The sequence below is a fragment of the Oryctolagus cuniculus genome, chromosome 7 (assembly GCF_964237555.1).
Source record: "Oryctolagus cuniculus chromosome 7, mOryCun1.1, whole genome shotgun sequence".
Lineage (NCBI taxonomy): Eukaryota > Metazoa > Chordata > Mammalia > Lagomorpha > Leporidae > Oryctolagus > Oryctolagus cuniculus.
This window is the reverse complement of record NC_091438.1, coordinates 66641785-66667864: the sequence shown is the minus strand read 5'-3', so window position 1 is coordinate 66667864 and position 26080 is coordinate 66641785. Positions and strand designations below refer to the sequence as shown.

Genomic DNA, 26080 nt, shown 5'->3' with positions numbered 1-26080 from the left:
GCCAGCTCTCTTGGATGAGGATCCATCTCAGTCTTTCTTTCTTTAAGTAGCTCTAGGAATTTCTCTGGATCATGATGGCTACATATTCTGCCAGCTCTTTGAAGATACTTTATTGAATCTTTGGGTATGTATGTAATTAAATGTTTTTTTTTCTTTTGTCAATCAATCTTTTATCAATTGATTCATGGGCTTTCAGTTTTAAATTTAGGAGGGTAGAGAAAAAGTTTTATACTCTCTCAGAGAAAGCTTTAAATTTTCATGAAAGTGAAAAGTATTGCATGGAATAAATATTTTCTGTCTTTTCCTCTAAAGCTATTAAATCAATGAAGCAATTTTTATCCATTGAGGAAGAGTTATTTTGAAAGGGAAGGAAAGTAAAGAGGGATTGATTCATCAGAATTTTTTCTGAGGATGTTTTCTGCAAAAAGCAACTTTTTTTGCAGAGATTGAATGTTGGACCTAGTACATGGGAAAATTTTGATTGTGATGGAAGCTAACTACTGCAGCTGCCATCATCCAGTTCACCAGCCGTCAGATAGAGGGAGAATGAGAGTGAGCAGAGTTAGATTTATTAAATTCACGGCAAGGCTGCAGCAGGAGTCAGAATAGCTATAGGCTAGTTGGCTGCTCGTGTGTGCTGCAGGCAAACAGTGTAACAAGCAGGACAGCTGGTTGCAGACAACTGCTGCAGTATGCTGCCAGGCAGCAGCAGGCCAGTAGGACAGCTGCAATTGGACACCTGGGCTGTATGGATGATAAGAGGGGAGACACATAGCTGAGGCAGAGTGCCTCTGACGAGGGGATTTCCCAACACTAATGATTTCCTTGTTGCTGAGGATTTTCACTGGGGATCTATTGCCATGTACCGGGATGACTTTCATACAGACTCTGAGGTTTCCCTACAATGGCTTGTTTCTCTGTGGCTCTGGCTCGAGCTAATTGAAAAAGACAAACTAAAAGAATAAGGAAGGTAGAAACCAAATTGTCGCTGCTACGACAGTACAGAGATCCAGGCTGCTTATTGCTCAAGGGTGAAAAAATGACAGGTAGGATTGATGCAAGGAAATTAGGGTTATTCAAGAGGCTAGCAACTTCCTATTATTTCCTTTGCAATATGTGACAAAAGCATTGTGATGTATGCTTGAAGAATCTAGGAAACATATATTTAAAATTATACTATATCTGCTTATATTTCAGTGTTAAAACAAATCACACGAACACTCCCAAATTCTACAGATCAGGGTGCATACTTCATCTGCACGGGGTACCCCACATTTTTATAAAATGTTTCTGTGTGTAAATATGAGATCTGAAATATGCACTGCTGTAGAAACATAAATAATCTAATCAGGTAGGAGCATTAAAAAGTAAGAAACATGAGACTATGCCATATTACATTTACAATATTCTAAATTTATTCATATTAGCTAAAGACAATTTCTAGGTTAAAAAATACTTCCACACAATATTTTATGTGATTTTCCTTAAAATATAATTAGTGAGACTTTAAGACTGAGTAATGGTCAAGAGCTCACTGTGGTTTTAGACTACTTTACTTCAAATTTTATTTCTAATACTTACTGTAATTTTACCACGGAAAAATTTTATTTACTAATTGGATACTACCTCTGTTTCTTCATCTTGTAAATGAGTATAATAATAATTCTAGACCAGCGCCGGGGCTCACTTGGCTAATCCTCTGCCTGCAGTGCCGGCACCCTGGGTTCTAGTCCAAGTTGGGGCAACGGATTCTTCCCGGTCGCTCCTCTTTCAGTCCAACTCTCTGCTGTGGCCCGGGAAGGCAGTGGAGGATGGCCCAAGTGCTTGGCCCTGCACCCGCATGGGAGACCAGGAGGAAGCATCAGGCTCCTGGCTTCAGCTGGTGTAGCGCTGGCCATAGCAGCCATTTGGGAGGTGAACCAACAGAAGGACGACCTTTCTCTCTTTCTCTCCCTGTCACTAACTCTGCCTGTCAAAAAAAAAAAATAATAATTCTACATTTCAGGATGTTTGTGGTCAGAGTGATAATGCATGGAAAATTCACAGAGTAACACTGCATAATCATTGTTAGTACTGTAAATAGGTTTTTAATCATATTATCCACATTATCACCATCCTCATCTTGAAATAAGGACCTCAATGAAATCTACATACTTAAATGTTTTCTCTAAGGTTCATATAGCAAATGACAAAGCTTGAAATTAAAATTACATTTTTGATTCAGTGACTTTGTTTATATTCTAGTCACATTTTATTTAAACTAATTTGACTCACTTATATGCTAATATGTTCTCTAAGATTATTTTAACAAAAGTTTTTTTTACATACTGATACAAATGATTGAGGGAAATAAGATCAGTTGAGAGTAGGAGAGAGGATATTGTAGAAAGAGAAAGCAAACTAAAGAGGTACAGCATAGCTGGGAGAGGTTGTAGGACAGCAAATTGAGTGAAGAGGAGAGAGCAGTTTGCCAAGCAAACAGAAGTGATAGTGCCAAACCTGGTGTCATTGTGGGGCTCAGCTTAAACTCTGCAAATCATGTTTAAGAAATTGGAGTACTGCTGTAACAGTGCATATTACAAGGAAGAAGTTATGGGAAATCTGTGAAATACTAAATCCCTCCTTATTTTTCCACCGATGAAGAAGCAAACCCAGAACAGTGAGCCTTTTTATTTCATGACTAAAACCACAAAACTGTGAGTTTAGAAGGTTGTTGACTTAAATATGAAAATATTGTAAGCTATTATAATGGTTCTTTGTGTATCATAAAGGTCTCCTTTCTCCTTTCTCTCTCTCTTTCTTTCTCTCTTTTTTGTTGAGATAAGTGGTTTCTGTCATATGTTTTGAAACAGTTCAGAGTTGCACAATCTATTTTAGGTTTGTTGACAACTCATGTTTCAGTCTAGCAGCACAAAATGTACTGTTAATATTGGAAATATGTATAGCTGTGGCTCAAAATGTTTCTCTGATGGATTTCAGTGATTTGGTAGACAAATTTGATTACATTTGTCTTTTTTTCTCTAATGTTTGTATATGACTGATCATGAGCTCACATCCATTTCCTTGTTGAATTTTATTTTTTGATCAGGGGCTGGTAACATTTACTCTTTTGATAAAATGTACATAATGAATATAAAATTTGAAGGGAGTGGGACTTTTTCCAGTAAAAGTAAGCATTTACTTGACCAAAACTATAATAAAATCAATATTTGAAGTTTTAGGATATTGAAACTAGGAAAGTGGAAAACAATTAAAAGTCAACATAGTAGGGGATAAGTGGAAATGATAAACTAAAATGGACAGATGTGACATGAAAAATACTCCCATAAGATTTTTGATTATTACTATTATTTATTTGCTTCTAGGAAATTTATTTAAAAGACACCGAAACTAAGAAGTATGAGTGATGAGTTACTTGCCTCTTCTTGATCCATATTAATTTATTTATATGGTAAAAAGTATTGCTATCTGGCACAGATGTAAGACTACTTCTGGAAGAAGAAATGAAATTTGTAAATAAGCATTGTAAATGTTTGTATTTGTGTGTGTTTGTGTGTGTGTGTGTGTGAAGGAAGCCATAGAAACACAAGTTTTATGGAGGTTACTATTTTTTGGTTAACATATTAGTGTTCTTTCATTTTTGTAAGTCTGACTTACATGATTTCAGGAAACTTTGAGCTAAATAATTAGATTTATATTACACAACGTGTTAAGATAGAAACTGAATTTGCAGTACAAGCTTTACCTTATATGTCATTCATATTGTGTCCATGAAATAAAATAACAGATACCTTTCATATTATGTTGATTGTTGAGAAATTTTTTGAGAACACCATATTTTGTCCTTTTGAGTTAAAATTCTCTTTTTAACTGTGAATACATTGTACGGACACTTCAAATATAAATACTGCTTCTGGAATACTAATATTGCTTTTTGTTATAATATTACTGAAAGAACTATGTTATATTTTTATGGAATTCCCAAATATCCTATTTGATACAGTTAGAATACGGCAGGCAATATATAGGCTATAGAACATTGATATTATTATTAATAAATATAGCAGCTTCTCTATGGAGAACTCTGTAAGGGTAACTGTTGCAAAAAACAAATGCAATAATTTAAATTGAACACTTTTATCTTATTTTTGATAGCAAAAACATCAAAGCTTAATTTGCAGACTTTATAAGCAATAAATGTATTTTGGTTGTTTCAATATCTTTTTTATGAGATTTACAGTGCTTCATAATGCTTTTTAGGTGAAAGTTAAGGCCGAATGAAAAAATATATGATGATATGTGAACCCCAGTAGAAATTTGTTATTTGTTTGTACATCACTTATCTTGTGATGCTAATTAAGCCTAAAATGAATCTGAAAATAATAATCAAGTCTGCTACTTTCTTCTTATTTTGAAAGTATCCTGAATGCACCTGTGAAAAACATGCTCTGCTATTAAAAGGAACAGTCCAAAGTTTAATTGGCAAGTTGAGAAGTATATTTCAAAACCAACTTGAGTATACCAGAAATTCTAAATAAGGATAAAAAGAGTAAAGGAGAGAGGCAGAGAGGGAGGAAGGAATAAAAGGAGGAAGGAAGTGTGTGGGGGGGATTGGGAAAACGTAGAGAAGGAAGGGTAGTGCCAGGAGGGAAGCAGAGCAGAATGGAGAGAGGGAAGTATCAAAAAGAAGAGAGGGAAAAATGTGGAAAATTACAGGTGGAAAATATGGCTGGTTTCTTCTTATCTCTACCTGTTCTAAGTGATATGAACATAATTAGGAGAAGTAGAAAGTGTTATTAGAAGTTGGGAAGAAAGGAATGGAAAGAACTTAAAAGTGAGAATGGCCAAGTACATTAATTTGTTTATTCATGATAACAACTTTATGAGACACTTACAAGAAATCTAAAAGTTCATGGAAAAATAAAATTAAAAGATAAGGTTTCTTTGGTGCAAAAAACTGTGAAATCCATAAACAGCTTTTTATAACACACATTTACAGAACTTTTGTAAATTCTTCATGTTATTTTTTCTAGATCATAGCTAAGGCAGTTAGTTTTCAAATAGATAAAGCAGGTACTGGACAGATAGGAGGCTCAGTATTTATATTGCAGTTTTTCTGACTCCTAAGTTCATTTTTCCCAACCTTTACATTTCAGTCTTTGGAACCCTGAGGGAAGTGTGAAGTTCAAACAATGTTTCCCTTCCTTTCCATTTCCCTTCCCTCCCTTCCTTTCCCTTCCCCTTCCCTCCTGTTCCTCTCCTCTTTTTTTCTCTCTGGGCTTTTACACATCCATCTTTAAAACACCGAAAGTTTTCTCTCCTACTTCGATTCTAGAACTCACAAATATCCCGTTATTTTCCTTCACTTCTTGAAAAATTTCCTTTCCATTTTTGATTTAAAGCCTTTCTCTGGAAATGAAATATTTCTCCCAATTTAAAGGCACATCTTTATCCTCTTGTTCCTGTTCACTCCACCTCATCATTTAAGAAACTGATAACTTTTCCCAAAGTTGAAGCTTTGAAGTCTCTCTTGTCAGAAGTCAAGGACTCAATGCTCCAGGCCTCATAATTGCCTGTGTGCACTGGCTTGTACACACTACTTACTTAGTGATAGCATCTGTTTTGATCAACGTCTGTGCTAAATCAGTTGTTATACCTTGTGTGCCTTTTCTCAGACTATGATTGCTTTGTGGAAAGTTCACAAAGCTGTGTACTCATTTCCTCATACATGTTGCTTTGTTAACTTTTACTTTTATACCTCCTTTTACTTGTAAAAATGTTACCTCAAATTAAGTATGCCCCCTATATCAGTTACTCAGTTTCCTGAAAGCAAAATATCCCTTAAATTGCAGTATCAGTAAGAAACACATTCTTTCACACACTCAAACTTCCAATCAGAGTCTACTTTGGATCTTTCTTCTATTTCCTTACATCTGATTAATGAGCGTTTCCTAGAGAGACAATGCCCACCAACTCAACAGTGTTTCTTCTATCTGTGTTATTGAATTATTGGGGAATAATGATAAAAGCTTGTGTCTCACAGCTCTGTAGGTTTACTAGGTGAATTTTCTGCTGGTTTAACTATGGGTAGCTGTTACTTGAACCACCTCTAGTTGGTTGGTCAATTCAGAAGTTTGGAAGGTCTATACCAGGCCCTCTTATGGGGTCTGGTAACCTAGTTTCAGTACATCTGAAATGTTTTTTCCACTTTTAATTAAGTCCTGTGACATATTACTCATAACTATCTTAAAATCATGATTGTATCCTTCATTCATTATTTTTGCTTATTTTTTGTATATGCATCCTTTCTCTGACATAAAATAATCAATAGAATAGCACTAATAGAAATCTAACATAATTCACATATCTAATGCAACAATTTATGAGACATTAAAAGAAGCAAAAAGAAAAGTAAATTCAAGTTTATAATTACTTTTTTAGTCTTGCTAGGTCTTAGTTCCTTAATGTTTACAAAGTACTTGCAATGATTAAAATTACATGCATTACAGAATTTCTGCCATAGTCTTCACTTATTTTCAAAAAATCCATTAAAATGTAACCCATGTTATGCCATATTCTTAAACAATACCTGAAACCTACAATTTGTATGTTATAGCTGTCTATTTGGCACCTAAGGGATTACACCAATCATTTCCCAGCTTTAATTATTAAATGTGAAATCTACTTTTGAGAAGTTTAGCATCAAATGGTGGGCATATAAACATTCAATTATATAGAAAAAATTGTAATTCAAATCAAATCAGCTTACTAATGTCATATGTGCTTGAAGTCATTATATAGTAGAAGAGTTATTGACTTTGCTGAGCATATAATGGCAATCTTCAAAACAATGTTGTTCATGCTGAATGTGGGAGGAATGGTATCTTACAGGTTCACAAAGATGGTGGAGGAAAATTACAGGATGAAGGAAAGCAATTGGTAAGTCATGGAGGTATGAAATTGTGCATAAAACATAATGAACTGATGAACTTCTAGTTCTGCAATGGATAGTTCTCATATGGTTGGTTGGGGAAAGAGCAAAGAAGAGCATTAAGATTGATGGAGAGTGGCTGGCATTGTCGAACAGTGGGTTAAACTGCGACTTGCAACACCACATCCCATGCCATAGAGTCAGTTCTGGCTCTTATGCTTTCAGTACAACTTCCACTAATGTACCAGGAAAGCAGCAAAAGATGGTCTTAGGCCTGGGCCCCTGCTATGCACATGGGAAACCAGGATAGAGTTCTAGGCTCTGGCTTCATTTTGGAACAGCCCTAGTCATTGCGGCCTTTTGATGCGTGAACCAGCAGTTGAAAGATCTTTCTCTCTGGCTCTCCCTCTCTCCTTCTAACACTGTCTTTCAAAACGAATAAAAGTTATTTTTGAAAATATGATAGAGGAATAATTAAGGTCCATAGCACCCTTGAAACCCTTCCCAAAGCTGGTACTTCCTTAGTTTTCCTTATGGTAATAAATAACTTGACAACCCAATGTTCTTATCTTTAATGTTTTTCTTTTCCTCTTTCCCCAGTTCCAATTTAGACATAGGCTTTTGCCTGTCTGCCTCTGAAATACATCCTGCCTATGCCCTAGTCCAAGCCACTCTTCTTTTCTTGGACAGTGGTAAAACTCAAAATTCAAATATTTGATCTTTCTTTCTCTACTCTTGCTCTCCTACACTCTGTTTTCCTCTCAGAGGCAACAGTGGTTGATTCTTAAAGTGCAGTGGAGTTGTTCAGCTTCCATTTTAGAGACTCCATGGCTCTAGATTTCTTCATGGTCTACAGAGTCACATCTGGTCTATCCTACCTCTCTTGCCTCATATCACTCCATTTTACCTTCTGTTGTGTCAAAGTTCGGCTATGTTATCTTTTTTTTAAATGTTCACTGAATATTCTCATCTTTTTCTTACCTTAAGGCTTACGCTTTCTCTTTCTCTTTAGAAAAAAATCATTTTATTTATAAAATTGGAGAGTTAGAGAGAAAGTGAATGAATATGTCATTTGCGGGTTCACTCTCTAAATGGTCTCAATGTTCTGGGCTGGGCCAGGCTAAAACCAGAAGCATGGAACTCCATCTGGGAGACCCACATATGTGGCAATGGCCAAAGCTTTTGAGTCTTTTTCTGCTGCTGGATTGGAAATGAAGTAGCTGGGACTAAACCAGCTCTCACATGGGATGCATGCGTCTCAGGAGGCAGCTTTACCCACTGCGCCCCTGCACCCAGACACTTGCCCCTCTTGTTCTTTCTTCTACCATCTTGCTCTTTCTGTGACCTTGAAATGACTGACTCCATCAAATGATTCAAGTCACAGCTGACAGTATCTCCTTCAGTGATGCCTACTTTTCATCCAGTGTAAAATATCTTGATGGTGCAAGCACTGTGTATTTTATTTACTGTTTTTTCCTAGTAATCCTTTTTACTACCTGAAATTACTTTATTTTCCCTTTTATTACTATTGTATTTATTATTTACTCATGTATTTATTCCCATTCACTAGATTGTAAGCTTTGAAAACGGAAACATGTCTGTGCATCATTGTATCCTTATGTCATCCCCAGCCCTTGGTGAAAAGCAGACACTTGAGCATTGCTTGTTGAATGAATGGATAAAATTTTTCTCAGCTGGACTATTATCATGTTTCCTAGGATTTCAATTACTATAAGAATGAAGATGGATGTGAATACAATTATTTAGTATTGTATCAGGTACAAGAAATATTTGACTACAGGAAGAAAACAACCAATTCCACCACAAACCCTACTACTATAGCCCCAGTAATAAAGACATGATTTGATGCAGGGGAAGCAAGTTCTCTTTCTCTAGCTTATAAACATTTAAATTCCAAGTAGTTGCTAAATCTAAATGTAGACATTTTTGTAGCTAAAAATTTAGGTTGTGGTGGAAAGCAGAATTAGATAGGATATTCTATTCTTTTATGTTTATTAATTATATTGTTTTAATAATTACATTATAAATGGTTACGTTTTAAAGTTTAAAAATCCATGGTTAAAGTAATATTTTCAATGTTTCTGTTGGCTTAGTTATTTTCCTTCTGTTATTGAAGGTAAATGGATGATCTAATCCTAATTAAATAAAACATGAATAATTACTTTTTAGATATACATAATGCCAGGTGTTTGAAATAGCCAATATTCCCTGTATAAAAAAATCAGTAGATCTTTGAGGCCATTTAGATTATTTTCATGGGAGATCTTATGAATGTTCTTCAGCTGTTGCATGAACATTATTATTGATAATCTTTTTCAGAGAATGAATATGCAACTTGTACTCCAAGTATTTATTCATATTAATATTTACTTTGTAACATGTGCTTTTACAGGAATATAAATAGTTCCTAGAAAGAACATCTATCACCTGAGAGCAAAATGAAGATCTTTCTGTTGCTTTCTGCCCTTGGGTTCTGCTGGGCACAGTATAGCCCACATACCCAACAGGGACGCACATCTATTGTCCACCTGTTTGAATGGCGCTGGGTTGATATTGCCAAGGAATGTGAGCGATACCTGGCTCCCAATGGATATGGAGGAGTTCAGGTGAGTTTTGTTCATGGGACCAATTGCAGAGTTTCTTATGCTTATAACGAATTGTATTCTGATCAACATCTCTAAAGTGGGTAAAGTGGAGTTTTATGTGAATGTATTCTCAATAAAACAGTTTTGTGTAGAAGAACAAATTTGGTACTTTTGGCAACTTTGTTTTGGTTTCTGATAGAATCTTTCCCCAGCAGGATATCTTTAATGTGCTAATAATAGTTTTGTTGTTTCTTTAGAAATGCAGCTACATAAAAGTTGAGAAATACTTGTTGACCAGTTTCTGGAACATTCAATAGTATACATTAAAGTATAATTTGGTACTTATTGATACATTTTATATTTTAGGTCTCTCCACCCAATGAAAACATTGTAGTTACCAATCCTTTTAGACCTTGGTGGGAAAGATACCAACCAATTAGTTATAAATTATGCACCAGATCTGGAAATGAAGATGAATTCAGAGACATGGTGACGAGATGCAACAATGTCGGTGTAAGTGAAGTTTCCTTTAAAAATTTGGAGGGAACTCATTTTTCTCAGTCTTCTCTTGCTGTTTTGAGTAGAAAGATTTTCATATTTTAAACTGTTAAATTTCACTCCATACCTTAGCTGTAACTCAAAATTTGCATTGTGCTATGTTCAAATTGCATAAATCTTTTTGTAGCCACAATTTATCTACCAAAGTAGAAATTTGTTAAAGTAGAATTCATTTATTTTTATTAAAAGATTTTATACATTTATTAGAGAGGAAGAGTTACAGACAGTGAGAGGTAAAGACAGAGAGAAAGGTCTTTCTTCCATTGATTCACTCCCCACATGGCCACAATGGCCAGAATTGTGCTGATCTGAAGCCTGGAGCCAGGAGCTTCTTCTAGGTCTCCCACACGGGTGCAGGGGCCCAAGGACTTGGGCCATCCTCTACTGCTCTCCTAGGCCACAGCAGAGAGCTGGATTCAAAGAGTAGCAACAAGGACTAGAACCAGTGTTCATTTGGAATCAGCACTATAGGCAAGGGTGTTAACCTGCTGAGCCACAGCACCGGCCCCAGCATAAACAATTTCTGAAAACATTTTTCTTTCTAGCAAATGGATTCCCTTTACAATCATTTTTATATGACTATGTCTCCATCTGAAATTCCTAGGTTTTTTTCAACATTGGTATTTCATACAAAATAGTTATCTTCCCTCTTTAATGAGGAATGTAATGAGATACTAATATCTACTATCTTGTATTCAAATACTCAGTAAAGGATGGAGGCTAACTTCTTCTTTCCCAATAATCTCTCCTGTCTCAATTTAATCCTTTCCTCAAAAATGGCAACTTTCATGTCTTCCTATTATGACAGTTTCTTTTGTGTCAAGTTTTCATTCATGTAATTACACGGTTGATCAAATGTTGATAAGGGTTGTTGATCCTCAGTTAACATTAGTTTTGTTTCATATTCTACCTTTGTTTTGTAGAAAATTTATAAAATATGAGAAATAATTTTGAGTTTTATTTGTGTTTCTATTAGTGCCTCTCTGTAAGTCAAACTGGAGTGGAAACCTTGTTTTTCAGGTCCGTATTTATGTGGATGCTGTAATTAATCATATGTGTGGAGAAGGTGGAGGTGCAGGAACACACAGTACCTGTGGGAGTTACTTCAATGCTCAAAACAGGGACTTTCCAGCTGTCCCATACTCTGGTTGGGATTTCAATGATGGTAAATGTAAAAGTGGAAGTGGAGGCATTGAGAGCTACCAAGACATTTATCAGGTAATTTCTCAAAAATTAGTAATATGAGTAAAGTATTATCTGTATCTTAAATTAGACACATGTAGTTCATTGAACTCCATTTCAATTATGAGTGTAGATTCTTTGGGAGAACATGTTACCAAGTTTGACTGTTTAAAAATACACACTCAAATCAATATTTGAAAAGTTCCCCCAATTAAAAATCTCATCTGCTACATTTCATAAATTCCCCATTTTTGTACTAGGAAATTTTTAAAAGATATGTCTGTAGTGCCCAATGCAAAGAAGGCACTATAGAAGTATCTGTTGGTGAATATGTTCATCAAAAACCAAATAGATTCTCAAGTTAAAGGTGATGTTTTATGAATCACAAATTTTCAACCTCAACAGGTCAGAGATTGTCGTCTGACTGGTCTTCTTGATCTTGCATTGGAAAAAGATTATGTGCGTTCCACTCTTGCTGCGTACTTGAACCGTCTCATTGACATTGGTGTAGCAGGGTTCAGACTGGATGCGTGTAAGCATATGTGGCCTGGAGACATAAAGGCAGTTTTGGACAAGCTGAACAATCTAAACACAAAGTGGTTCCCTTCAGGAAGTAAACCTTTCATTTACCAAGAGGTATGTCTATACGTATAAGTGAAGATAAAATAGTCTAATTAGAAACTAAATAACAGATTTAATTAAATACACAATGTATGGCAGTTGATGATGGGGTCTTTTATATACAGCAGTGTTCTTTAAACTCTTTATCTCGGAGACAGCAATTCTTTCTCACATTGTATTGGACGTGCAAACAATTTGAAGAGGCCTCAAAGCCCCCAGGAAACATTATGGAAGGCAGAGAATCAAATAGGTCTTGTCTGAAGCCAGTCTATCTGGGTTGGAATCTTGACTATGCAACTAATAACCTTATGTTTTTTAGGCAACTTTACTAATCTTTCTGAGAACAATTCTTTTCCATAAAGAAAAGGGTTAATGATAAAGTTTTTATCTTGGTTGTCTGTGGGGAATAACCAATGAGTTGATGTTCATCAAACCCTGAGGATTGTTGTCAGTCAAATAATAAATGCTGTGTTAGTTTGAACTCTTATTATCATTTATGTGGGAGACTAAATTATGTCAGTATTCTCTCAGGACAACAGATCACCTTGTCATCATTTTTCTTTCAATATTGTAACATACATGTTATCCAAAAAGTCAGAATCACCCTATGAGCATAACCGTTTTAGACAATTGAAATTACATATTCTTAATCCATTCTCTATCAATGTTAATGTGTTCACTAAAATGCTTCAAATTCTCATGTAAAATAATATTTTCCCCTACATTTCTACTAGGTGATTGATCTGGGTGGTGAGCCAATTACAAGTAGTGAGTACTTCGGAAATGGCCGTGTGACAGAATTCAAGTATGGTGCAAAACTAGGCACGGTTATTCGCCGGTGGAATGGAGAGAAGATGTCTTACCTAAAGTAAATAACTTATTATTTGTCACTTGAGTCATGTCTCACACCTACTGGTCTTACTACCCAAGTGATAATTATCTTCTTAGAAGCTCCCTATTTTGGGCAAAAATTCAAAGAGTGAATTATTTTAAGGCTTAGTGTTCCCCAAGCTGCAAGTAATCTTCTTTTTTTTTTTTTAATTTAGAATGCCAATCACAAAGAAGTTTGTCTAGAAACACAACATATCACCTGCATTTTTTTACATGCATGTAATACGAGCATACTAGTGTAATGTTTTTATACATGATAAAATAAAACTGGATTATTAAAATGAACATAACATTTTTAATGTACTTAAAATGTGGGCACACTATGAATTGAAATGTACCATATCAATTTTTTTGATATGAGAAAATGTTTGTATATGGAATGTCAGAATTGATCTCATTCTACCCCATTTTGGTAATCTGTATAATGTGATAGGAATGTTGACCTTTCTGAAGCCTATCCAAATTGCAATATACTGAAGCCTCTATAAGAATTTTTAATAACAAAACAGATAGTCTCTGTGACAAGAATCGAATACAAGTAATTCACATATGTATCAAAATAGGAAATATTTTAAACCTGCACGTATATTAGAAAAACTCACAGAATATGCATTTATTTAGAGAAAATTTATTTGATAGCACTATATAGATACTCAGTTGGGTTACTCTAAAGCTATTGTAAAGGAGTACTTATATTTACATGTCTTATTACTTTAAAATTAGGAACTGGGGAGAAGGCTGGGGTTTCATGCCTTCTGACAGAGCACTTGTCTTTGTGGATAACCACGACAATCAGCGAGGACATGGCGCTGGAGGAGCATCTATTCTTACCTTCTGGGATGCTAGGTAGGAAACAGAATACGTTTTTAATTTTTAAACCCACTTTTCCAAAATGGTTTCCCATGATAATGTCATTTTGTAACTTTCAGACTGTATAAAATGGCAGTTGGATTTATGCTTGCTCATCCCTATGGAGTCACACGAGTAATGTCAAGCTACCGGTGGTCAAGAAATTTTGTGAATGGACAAGTAAGCTTTAAGTTGTTCAAGATACCTTTTTTCTCTAGAAAAAAGGAAGACTTGTTTTGATTTTACATGAACCTATTGCATTCTATTTACTCTTTAAATATTTATTAAATATAATTGTAATGTAATACATGGATCTTTGTAATACAGTGGATATTAAAGAAATAAAAGTCAGGTTTTCCATTTTCAAAAGTGTAGAAACTGTTTCAGAGATATGACAAATATTCATTCCCCAGTAAGAAAAAACATTTAAAAATAAGATAAACATCAGGCAATAAAATATGTGCTTCTTTAACTAAAGGGTTGATATTCTAAATAAAGACAATAGGAGACGTAAGAATCAGGACGGATTGGGTTTGGTATAATAGAAAATAAAAAAGAAAATACACTTTGTTAAAACTGTGAATTATTTGCTATTTGTGTTTCTAATTAAGGATACTAACGATTGGATTGGGCCACCAAACAATAATGGTGTAACTAAGGAAGTAACTATTAATGCAGACACTACTTGTGGCAATGACTGGGTCTGTGAGCATCGGTGGCGCCAGATAAGGTGGGACTATTTATGTTGAGATTTTCTCTAGTAGTAAAATGTCTTTAAACTGTAGGAGTGTAAGGATACCACCATTTTAAATGATGCTGTGCTTGCTTTTAGGAACATGGTCATTTTCCGTAATGTAGTCGATGGCCAGCCTTTCAGTAACTGGTGGGATAATGGTAGCAATCAAGTGGCTTTTGGAAGAGGAAACAAAGGATTCATTGTCTTCAACAATGATGACTGGTAAGTAGATGTCAATTTAAGAGTGCAGCTTAAACTTGTATATTGTTGGTTTATCTGTTTCGTGCTTATTAACTTGTTTTATCTGAAAATTCTTTTAATGAGGTATTTAAGGAAACATAAAGTAGGAAGAAAACAATATCCTGATGGCTCTTATTCCTTTGTTCTCCTCTTTTTATAATGTTTTTTTCTTTCAAGAATTATTTTCTGCATCCTTGCAAAGTCATGTACTTGCACAATCTATAAAAATCCTATAATGCTCACATGCACACAATCTACAAATTTATAATATAGTTAATGTAGGTGTTTTCAATCCCATGTAGTCCTGATTTTTTTTTTTATCATGGAAAAAATTTTTCTTGGTACGGGAATATGTTTTTTTCCCTTGCAGTTTTTCTCCACGCCTCCTCAATCTAATTGGTACCCCTTCTTTACTTTTCTATGACAAATTTGATATTTTATAGCAAATATGTAAGAAGTATGTAAGCAAATATGTAAGAAGTACCTTATGGCTAATGATTTCCTTCTCGAGGTTTTTAATGTTCAGTTCTGAAACTTCTCATTGTTGGCCTTGCATTTGTGATTCTTGAATCCTCTGCCTCTAAAACAGTGATGACCTGACATATAGAATCCCAGCTCGAAATACTTCTTTGTCAGCAGTTGAAATGTCTCAGCCAAGCCAACTTCTACCCATGTTGAACTCACTCTAGCCTAAATTATATTTACTGGCTAAGAAATAAGTAACTATATAAATAAGACAAACCTTTCTCCTTTTCAACACAGGAGCCCCTAGCTAAATCTTTAATATCGGTTATTTATGAAGTGTAAAACCAAAATAAATTATTCAGGAAAGCTTTGTATTCCAAATTATGTCCTTCACAGAAATGTTAGATTATTTTAACCTCCACACAAATTATTTTTAGCGTATTAAAAAACAAAGAGCTTTTTGAAGACAGAATCCTATTTAATTCTTAAAAATGGCAGTATTTGTCCCTTTGGGATTGGCTTATTTCACTCAGCATAATGTTTTCCAAATTCCTAACAGGGATCACTTTTCAGTTAAAATTTAAACACCTAAGAATAATTGTGTGTTAATTACAGAGTTCTACCAATGGTACTAGAACAAAAAAATACTAAAATGGATAAAGTATTACATTGTACATCAACAGTCAGGACAAGAGCTGATCAAGTCACTGTTTCTCATAGTGTCCATTTCACTTCAACAAGTTTCCCCTTTGGTGCTCAGTTTTGTTCTCCCTGATAGGTGACATCTAACTGAGCACCAAAAAGGAAACCTGTTAAAGTGAAATGAACACTATGAGAAATGGTGACTTGATCAGCCCTCACCCTGACTGTTGATGAGCAACTTAATATGTTATCCCTCTTAGTATTTTTTGTTTGTTTGTTCTACTTAATACTTTTGGTTGAATACTGTAATCAATACACAATGCTTCTTAAGTGCTGAAACTTAACTGAAAAGTGATCACTGTTAAATATAAGAGTGGGAATAAGAGAGGGAAGAGATGTGCAATTCAGGACATGCTCAAGCTGACTTACCTCAAACAGTAGAGTTAGAAACATACCAGGGGATTCCAATTCAATCCCATCGAGGTGGCATGTACCAATGCCATCTCACTAGTCCCAATGATCAATTTCTGTTCACAATTGATCATAATGATAGGACTAAGAGCCAAAGGGATCACATAAACAAGACTAGTGTCTGAAAATACTAGCTGATAGAATAAATAAGGGAGAGAACGATCCAGCATGGGAAGTGAGATACACAGCAGACCCATAGAATGGCAGATGTCCTAAACAGCACTGTGGCCTCAGAATCAGCCCTTAAGGCATGTGGATCCAGCTGAAAAGTCCATGAGAATATTTCAGGCATGAAAAGCCAAGACACTCTGGGAAAAAAAAAAAAAAACTAAATGAAAGATATCTGCAAGTGAGATACCAGTGGAAAGAATGGGTCATCAAAGAAGGAGGAACCTTTCTCTGAAGGGAGGAGAGAACTTCCACTTTGACCATGGCCTTGTCTAAATATGATCAGAGTCAGTGAACTCAGGGGGCTTCCATAGCCTTGGCAGCTCATGACAAGAGCCTAGGGTGATTACTGAGGCCATAAACAAGAGTGTCAATTTGTTAAGTCAACAACAGGAATCACTGTGTACTTACTCCTCATGTAGGATCTCGGTCCTTAGTGTGCTGTACATTGAGATTTAATGCTATAACTAGTACTCAAACAGTATTTTTCACTTTATGTTTCTGTGTGGGAGCAAACTGTTGAAATCTTTACTTAATGTATGCTAAACTGATCTTCTGTATATAAAGAGAATTGAAAATGCATCTTGATGTGAATGGAAGGGGAGAGGGAGTGGGAAAGGGGAGGGTTGCGGGTGGGAGGGACGTTATGGGGGGGAAGCCATTGTAATCCATAAGCTGTACTTTGGAAATTTATATTCATTAAATAAGAGTTAAAAAAATGGCAGTATTTTCTTAAATTAATTTGAAGACAAATTTAAAATATTTATATCTACCAGAGGTAGTATTTATAGAAAGGTGGCAATTTCTGCAAATCTTGTCGCTCCCCCATTCACGGAGGAACAACACAGGACCCTGTGCTGTTCTTTTGTCTGCTCGGCCCTTCCCGGGTTTGCTGCTGGTCCTTCCCTGGTTGGCTGCGGACACCTCCACCTCCGTGGAGGGGTAGCTCCCCCTGCCACTTTCCCCACTTCCGTGGAGGAGCGGCACACCGCCGGCCGGCTCTCTCGGGGGCTGCACAGGTGTTCCTTCAGATGTTCCTATTGCATGTTGTCTCTCTCCTCCTTTATAGTCCTCTTCCACCAATCCCAACTCTGCTACCCACACGCCGAGTACGCTGCTCTCCTCCAATCAGGAGCAGGATCAGCTCCTGCAGCTTATAAGTCAAACTGGGGAGACGCAGCTGTGTAGAGGTTGTTTGGGCTCTCTCTCAGCACCATATTGTGGGAGAGTAGATGCATAGAATAAGTCTTAATTCCAGTAACTTAGTCTAGTCTCAGTTTCTCCCCACAAATCTTCAATTATATTCTTCAACCTTTGTCTTTCAGTGATATCCTCTTCTGAGTACATAATTCCTGGTTCTTCTGCTAGAAGTCCTTTGGTCCTGAGAGTGCTTTTCACATACACTGGAATTGTGGTTGTTTTGGATATTTTTCTTATTGAAACTTGACTACTTAGATTTCTATGGCACAAAGTTAATTATTTGCTTGGGAGATGGTCTGTATTCTTGCATTTAATTACAATGAACTGAAAGTAAATGTTCAATTTTATGTTACAGGTCATTATCTTCAACTTTGCAAACTGGTCTTCCTGGTGGCACATACTGTGATGTCATTTCTGGAGATAAAAGTGGTAACAGTTGCACAGGAATTAAAGTCTCTGTTTCCAGTGATGGCAAAGCTTACTTTTCTATTAGCAACTCTGCTGAAGATCCATTCATTGCAATTCATGTTGATGCAAAATTATAAAATTCAAATAAAGTGAATTCAGCAAAGCAATGACTGTGTTCCATTTCCTCATTAATCTTTAGTAGAATCTGTAATAACTAGGGGGTAGCATGGGGCAATGGGTTAATTTGCCACTTGTGATGCTGGCATCCCATATAGGAGTGCCTTGCAGGTCTTGGCTGCTCTGTTTATTATCTGGTTTCTTGTAATGTGCCTAGAAAAGCAGTGGAAGGTGGCCTGTATCCTTGGGTACCTGCCATCCAATGGTGGACATTTCTTGTTTTGGCTTGTCTCAGACCTAGCTGCTGTGGACATTTGGTCAGTGACAGCAGATGGAAGCGCACGTTTTCTCTCTCTCTCTCTCTCTCTCTGGGTGTGTTTGTGTATTTGTGTAAGTGTGCATGTGTGTGTTTCTCTTTCTACCCTTTTGATTTGTCTGTCACTCTTTCTTTCAAATAAATAAATAAATAAATACTCTTTTTAAAAAGCTATAAGTATCAATATTGAAAAATTTATAAAAGCATAAAAATTCCACAATATAAATGAGATAATTGCAGTTAACATGCTGGATATTTTAGATTACTTTAATCTATTTTCAACGGAATGTGTAAGAATGCAGAATGACATCCTGACAAATACAATTGTTGTCATTAATCCTATTTTTCTAGCTATATCTCTATTTTATTTCTGTATCTATAATAGAGTCTTTTTGTCAATTTCTCAGAGAGTCGGTATAGTAATGTTTATATTGAAATAAAGTCTGTATGGATTTTGCAAAGTGAAAACACTATTGTAGAGCTGAAAAATAGAAGAAATCTAAATTACGCAACATATCATGTTTAATTAACAGGAATCGTATACTTATTTTCTTCTTAATGTTTTTGGCTTACTATTGTTTGACTTTATTCCTTCTCTTATTCTCTAACTCTGGTGTTCATTAAGGACCTTCGTGACATGTTCTCTAAATTTTCTTTCTAATCCACTAGTATTTTTTTATTTGTATGAATCTCGTAATTACAACATTAATCAATTTTAAATATCAAAATATATTTTATTCTGGACATCTTTCAGATCTGATTGAAATTATAGTTGTCAAAACAAAACAATTCAATGGGAAACTGCAAAAACATCATCAAAAAATGTGCCTAGAAAGGATATTTAAATGGTCATGGGAACAAATCATTGTGATGTGGAACAAAAATACATCATAAGTGTAATTCACATAGTCCAGAACAGCATAGAACATCCATATCAGTCTTCCTTACACAATATTCATGAAAACTGAAAATCAAGAGAAACAATAATTCTTACCCAAACTCCCACCCACTCACCCACCCCATCCACTCTCCCACCCCTTCTCCCAACCCTCTTTCTCCTCCTCCTGTTTAGTCCAAGAAAGAAAAAAAAAGAAAAAAAGAGAAAAAATAAGATAAAAAAACCTAGAAAAATGCCCCTCAACTTCTAGACAAGGGCTGTTCAATGCTATTTCTTCTCAAAGGTGACTTCACTTTTTCCACTTCCTATTTTTCCTTTCTTCCTCCTCCTTCTTTCCTGTAGAAACTTATTGTCTTCAACGAAGAATCCAATAATGATACATCTTTTGTGAGCTCTTAGACATACCCACAGCTTATGAGACTTAAAAATATACTGTATATAATACACTAAAATGAAGTGATCTTTGAGAGTAAGTTTTACTATTAAGTCTCATGATACAGTTCTTTCAGAACAAGGGTCTTGCTGGGGAAGTGCATGCACAGTGACTCTTGTTGTTTATATAACATTTTTTTAAAAAATATTTATTTATTTATTTATTTGAAAGTTAGAATTACACAGAAAGAGAATTAGAGGCAGAGAAGGAGAGAGATCTTCCATCTGCTGGTTCCCTCCCCAAATGGCCACAAAGGCTGGAGATGCATCAATCTAAAGTCAGGAACCAGGATCTTCAACCAGGTCCTCCATTCGGGGAAAGGTGCCAAGGACTTGGGCCATCTTCTACTGCTTTCCCAGGCCATTGCAGAGAGCTGGATAAGAAGTGGAGCAGCTGGGACCCAAACTGGTGCCCATATGGAATGCTGGCAGTGTAGGTAGTAGCCTTACCAGTGACGCCACAGTGCCAGACCCTATATAACAATTAACACTCCTATGTATGACATCAGTGATCACCAGAGGTTCTTAAGAGATCTGCCTATGCTGTGTAATCCTTTAGGATCCTCTAGATCAACAAAGCCATAAAAAGTAGTTTTTTTCTCCCTTCAGAAGAAAGTACATCCCTCTTTGGTGGCAACTTCTTCCCACTAGGGTCTCCCCTCAGAGGTCCTTTATGTAGACCATTTTTTGCCACAGTGTCTTGGTCTTTGATGCCTAAAAAACTCCCCCTAGTCTTTTCAGGCAGAATAGAATGCCTTAAGGGCTGATTCTGAGGTCGGAGTGCTACTTAAAGTTATTGTATTCCATGAATCTACTGTATGAACTGCTTCCAATGTTGAAGCCTTCATTTCTTTTTAATACTGTCTATTATTATTTCCAGATATTTAGTCCTATTTATAAGATCATTGTAACACTTAATACTATAGATATAGACACTTTACTACTTAACCCCATTATTCCTTTGATCTCTATAAAATTTAAGAAAATAGGGAATGTTTGACTTCCTCCTTCCCTATTTGTATCCCTTTGATTCCTTTTTCTTGTCTAATGGCTCTGGATAAAACTCAAAGACTATATTGAAAATCAGTGGTAGAAAAAAAAAGAATCATCAGAAATTACTACAAAGAGTTGTATGCCAGCAAACAGGGAAATTTGTCAGAAATGGATAGATTCCTGGACACATGCAACCTACCTAAACTGAACCAGGAAGACATAGAAAAACTAAACGGGCCCATAACAGACAGAAATTGAAACAGTAATAAAGGCCCTGCCAACAAAGAAAAGCCCAAGACCAGATGGATTCACTGCTGAATTCTACCAGACATTTGAAGAAGAACTAACTCCAATTCTTCTCAAACTATTCAGAACAATCGAAAAAGAGGGAATCCTCCCAAATTGTTTCTATGAAGCCAGCATCACCTTAATTCCTAAGCTGGAAAAAGATGCAGCATGGAAAGAAAATTACAGACCAATATCCCTGATGAACATAGATGCAAAAATCCTCAATAAAATTCTCGCCAATAGAATGCAACAACACATCAGAAAGATCATCCACCCAGCCCAAGTGGGATTTTTCCCTGGTATGCAGGGATGGTTCAATGTTTGCAAAACAATCAATGTGATACACCACATTAACAGACTGCAGAAGAAAAGCCATATGATTATCTCAATAGACACCGAGAAAGCATTTGATAAAATACAACACCCTTTCATGATGAAAACTCTAAGCAAACTGGGTATGGATGGAACATTCCTCAATACAATCAAAGCAATTTATGAAAAACCCACAGCCAGCATCCTATTGAATGGGGAAAAGTTGGAAGCATTTCCACTGAGATCTGGTACCAGACTGGGATGCCCATTCTCACCGCTGCTATTCAATATAGTTCTGGAAGTTTTAGCCAGAGCTATTAGGCAAGAAAAAGAAATTATAGGGATACAAATTTGGAAGGAAGAAGTCAAACTATCCCTCTTTGCAGACGATATGATTCTTTATTTAGGGGATCCAAAGAACTCTACTAAGAGACTACTTTTTCAATGAATAACTTTATATATAGTTATTCTATATATATATATAGAATATATATATATATATATTTCTCTCTGTCTTAATCTAGGGATGGTTTGTTCTGCTCTGTTGGCATAGACTCGGCTCACCCACTTCCCTCAAAAGAGACCAGTGCTTTTTGTTAGCCCCAGGGGGTATAATTGTCCGCACTTCACAAAAACCATGCACTGGATCTGTGCAGTCCTTGGTGTACGCACCAATTCCACAGCAGTGTCCTTCAGCAGGTACCATGTAGCCTTGGGGCATGTGGGGCCTCCCACAATGACTGCCCAAAGTTTTAGCACACCCTGAGTCCTCCCATGAAGACTCAGTGTTTTCACAGACCTTGTACACAAGCCTTCCACAGTTATGAGCATCAGCCCTCTGTCAGTTCTCCCTGCCAGACTCAGGAGTCTCCACTCGGCTGGTTGCTGGGCATGGACAACAGCTGGTGCAGCTGTTATATATGTCCAAAATGGAGCCTGTTATGCCATTTTTCTCTCCATAGACTTGTTACAAGATCAGTTACAGGGTGATAAAGGAGTTGGAAATGTGTCTCCCCTTTTTTTCTCCACAAGTTGGGAAGATACGTTATCCCCACGGGGCTCTAAGATGGATTCTCTGTGGGTTCAACCTGCACCTTTATTGCCAGTGGCTTGAGCTGCTGCAGTCTGGTCTTACCTCACTCTCCAAAGCTGGTGCAGAGGGTCTCAGCTGCTGGGGTCCTGAGTTGTGTGTATCCATGCCTTCCACATGGGTCCACTGTATCCCTCTAATTTGTGTGGAGTTTCTTCTGCCATTTTCCCATTAACTCTTCCATGAGACTGTACTCTCTCCACTTCTTAAAACTTCCTTCTCCTGGACTATAGCAGTAAGCTCCCTCCCTACTCTGCCATCTTAATCCAACCTCTATATTCTCTTATTCTTTAAGTTTCCTCCTTTAACTCTTTTTAATCTATAGAACTCCTTCAATTTGTGCAACTACTGAGGAATTCATCTTCCCTTACATATAGAGGATAAAATTACCTTCTGTGTCAAAAAAGGGTTAATTTTAGTCTCAATCATTGTTCTGTTTTGTTTGAATTTCCAAGTTTCATTTTTAAATGACTCATGCAACTTTGAAAGGCAGATATAAGAAAAATGTCTAGATGAAAAAATGTGCTTTTCAATTTGTTGCTGAGAATGGTGAAATTTCAGGAGAAATTATTTAAGAGCTCCAAGAAAAACAATACTTAAAAAAAGACAGCTGAAGAAGTGATATATTAAAAGCTCTTTAAAGGTCTTCCACAAGAAATTGAACAGATGGGTAAATACCCAGTCTGTTTGCACTTTTTGTCCTTGATCATAAACTCTGAAATTAAAAAAAAAAGATATACTTGTCTCAGAGTCATTCGAATATCAGATTTTATGTAGAAATGGTTGCATCAAAAGGTTTTATCTATAAAGAGAACACTTAAACTTGCATGAAAAATGATATCCATTATTTCTTCCAATACAAATTTGCTAAATAAAAGCAACTCACATTTTTAAATACCTTTAAAGATTTTTTGAATCACAAAATGATTATATTCACATATGAATTCCATCAGAGGACTTTTTTTTTTTTTTTTGAAAGGTAGAGTGGACAGTAGAGAGAGAGACAGAGAGAAAGGTCTTCCTTTTTGCCGTTGGTTCATCCTCCAATGGCCGCCGCGGCTGGCGCGCTGCGGCCGGCGCACCGCGCTGATCCCATGGCAGGAGCCAGGAGCCAGGTGCTTTTCCTGGTCTCCCATGGGGTGCAGGGCCCAAGCACCTGGGCCATCCTCCACTGCACTCCCTGGCCACAGCAGAGAGCTGGCCTGGAAGGGGGGCAACTGGGACAGAATCCGGCGCCCCGACCGGGACTAGAACCCGGTGTGCCGGCGCCGCTAGGTGGAGGATTAGCCTAGTGAGCTGCGGCGCTGGCCCAGAGGACATTTTTAAGAAACCTCAGCTACCTTATCTGTAAAATCAAATTAATGTCTACTCTACCAAACATGTCCTGCCTTCACCTTCCTTACTTAGAAACCTCAAAACCCGTTTCCTTTGTCTGGCATAGATGGTGTATAAGAACTCAATTCTAACTGCCTCGTGAGAACATTTCTTTGTGACCTCCTAGGTGTATTTATGTAATTCATCTTTTTCCTATTGTTAATGCCTTTTGTCAGTTTAATTTGTAGATATCCAACCACTGTAGGTTGGAGGATAGAGGAAAAGTGTGTTTCCTCCCTCATATATTGGCAACCGTGAAGTGATGGGAAGGTCACCCTACTTGCAGCTGAGTTCCTGAAATATTTGACAAAACCAGTACATATAAAATCTTTGTATAAAGTGGAGACTGAGCCTATTTAATGTTAACAGTAGAACCCCAGCCTCTCTGTCTCCCTTAGCCCAGGGTGTCCTTGCCTGTCCTTTACTAAATGGAATTCATGGAGTTGAAGGAGGGATATAGTTGGCCATACTGGATTCTAATCACCAGACTCCAGAGTCATTTCCTTCTCCCATAGTTAAAATTTTGTTAGGCAGCATTATCCAGAAGTGTTTGTTTAGGGGAATCTAGGCTCAGGTAAGGAAATTCCTTGTTTGAGACAGAAGGTAACTATCACATACAGGTCACCCCAACCCAGCTGCCAGATCAACTAAAGCCCATCTGGTGATCACAACCAGAAACTTGAACATGAGCTCAGCATGCACCTTTTGGCCTCAATTTCAATCTGTAAGAAACTTTATTCCTAACTCCTCAGAGAGTTCAGGAATTAAGCAACAGCTGCCTGCTTCCTTGCTCTGTACTTTGCAATTTGTACCTATTTTCTTGCAACACCCTGGTGTCAGTACTTGGCTTTCTGCACTCCGGGTGAGCAGATATGTTTGGGAGTTCTAATGCAACTGCAGCGACTAGTTTTGGGTGTTGTTCAGCACATAGTCAGCCTCCTGGTTTTCTGTCTGCAGTGTCCAATGGAATAAAGACTGTTAATAGTTGCTTTGTCTTTTCCTTTCCAATTTAGATTAGCAAGAGAAAAGCATGTTTAAGAATTGGGTCTTCGATTTATAACTGGTGAATTCCATTTGACTATTTATTGGTTATTGATCCTTTCCCTCTCAGAAGTAGCCTTTGCTTTAATGTGTCTCATTTTGTGTCCTGAGAGCTTAGCATGGTCCGAACCTGGTGAAGGGGTACAGGTTGTACTGTGGGCCTGCCCTGCGTCAGATTGAGGGTCCAGAGAATTTTTTTTAAAAGATTTATTTATTTATTTGAAAGTCAGAGTTACACAGAGAGAGAAGGAGAGGCAGAGAGAAAGAGAGGTCTTCCATTCCGCTGGTTTACTCTCCAATTGGTCGCAACTGCTGGAGCTGCGCCAATCTGAAGCAGGATCCGGGAGCTTCTTTCATGTCTCCCACGTGGGTGCAGGGGCCCATGGACTTGGGCCATCTTCTACTGCTTTCCCAGGCCATAGCAGAGAGCATGGTTGGAAGTGGAGCAGCTGGGACTGGAAACGACGCCTATTGGGATGCCAGTGCTGCAAGGGGTGGCTTTACTGGCTACGCCACAGCGCTGGCCCCCTGAGAATTTTTAAATTGCCAGATAAAACTGTGGGCTGCATCCAATGCTGCTGATTAACTGTCTACCCACAGGAGCCGGGTCTCTTGGATGAGGATCCATCTCAGTCTTTCTTTCTTTAAGTCTCTGCAGAACTGACTCTGGATCATGATGGCTGCATATTGTGTCAGCTTTTTGAGACACTTTATTGCATTTTGGGATATGTATGTATGTAATTAAAAGTATTTTTTTCTTTTGTCAATCAACCTTTTATCAGTTTGATTCATGGGCTTTCAGTTTAAAATGTAGGGGGGTAGAGAAAAAGTTTTATCTTCTGTGAGAGTAAGCTCCAAATTATCATAAAAATGAAAAAATATTGCATGGAATAAATATTTTCTGTCTTTTCCTCTAAAGCTATTAAATCAATTAAACAAAAAGTAATTTTGAAAGGGAAGGAAAGTAAAGAGGGATTGATTCATCAGAATTTTTTCTGAGGATGTTTTCTGCAAAAAGCAACTTTTTTTTGCAGAGATTGAATGTTAGACCTAGTACATGGGAAAATTTTGATTGCGCAGACTGTGATGGAAGCTAACTACTGCAGCTGGCATCATCCAGTTCACCAGCCGTCAGATAGAGGGAGAATGAGAGAGTGAGCAGAGCTAGATTTATTAAATTCACGGCAAGGCTGCAGCAGGAGTCAGAATAGCTATAGGCTAGTTGGCTGCTCGTGTGTGCTGCAGGCAAAC

General features: G+C 37.0%; 2 protein-coding genes across 31 annotated transcripts in view; both read left to right on the top strand.

Annotated features, from left to right (window-relative positions):
* The first annotated feature begins 2357 nt into the window (after positions 1-2357).
* On the top strand, positions 2358-18135 carry LOC100343225 (pancreatic alpha-amylase). 30 transcript variants are annotated; one of them, XM_070076905.1, is made up of 14 exons: positions 2436-2696; positions 3366-3451; positions 6892-6939; positions 8650-8709; positions 9345-9558; positions 9904-10050; positions 11116-11313; positions 11683-11913; positions 12633-12766; positions 13513-13635; positions 13719-13818; positions 14250-14368; positions 14471-14596; positions 17916-18135. In XM_070076905.1, the coding sequence occupies exons 5-14, from the start codon at positions 9391-9393 to the stop codon at positions 18103-18105; spliced, it is 1536 nt and encodes a 511-aa protein (XP_069933006.1). In that variant the 5' UTR covers positions 2436-2696; positions 3366-3451; positions 6892-6939; positions 8650-8709; positions 9345-9390; the 3' UTR covers positions 18106-18135. The 30 variants fall into 30 exon arrangements, with proteins under 30 accessions (XP_069933019.1, XP_069933005.1, XP_008263020.1 ...); XM_070076907.1 differs by having other exon boundaries at positions 8563-8709; XM_070076901.1 differs by having other exon boundaries at positions 3366-3512.
* Positions 2614-26080, top strand: part of LOC100342719 (pancreatic alpha-amylase) — a 40770-nt gene continuing 17303 nt past the window's right edge. Inside the window, exon 1 of the mRNA XM_070076929.1 lies at positions 2614-2696. The gene's annotated coding sequence lies outside the window, so the exon portion shown is untranslated. The remainder of the gene's footprint in view (positions 2697-26080) is intronic.

What these genes read in the sequence shown, in the direction of transcription:
- LOC100343225 (XM_070076918.1), top strand. Translation starts at nt 9,391, where the DNA reads ATGAAGATCTTTCTGTTGCTTTCTGCCCTTGGGTTCTGCTGGGCACAG. An exon ending in GCTACCAAGACATTTATCAG is followed by an intron (nt 11,314 to 11,682) that starts GTAATTTCTCAA and finishes CAACCTCAACAG; the next exon opens with GTCAGAGATTGTCGTCTGAC. An exon ending in GAGAAGATGTCTTACCTAAA is followed by an intron (nt 12,767 to 13,512) that starts GTAAATAACTTA and finishes CTTTAAAATTAG; the next exon opens with GAACTGGGGAGAAGGCTGGG.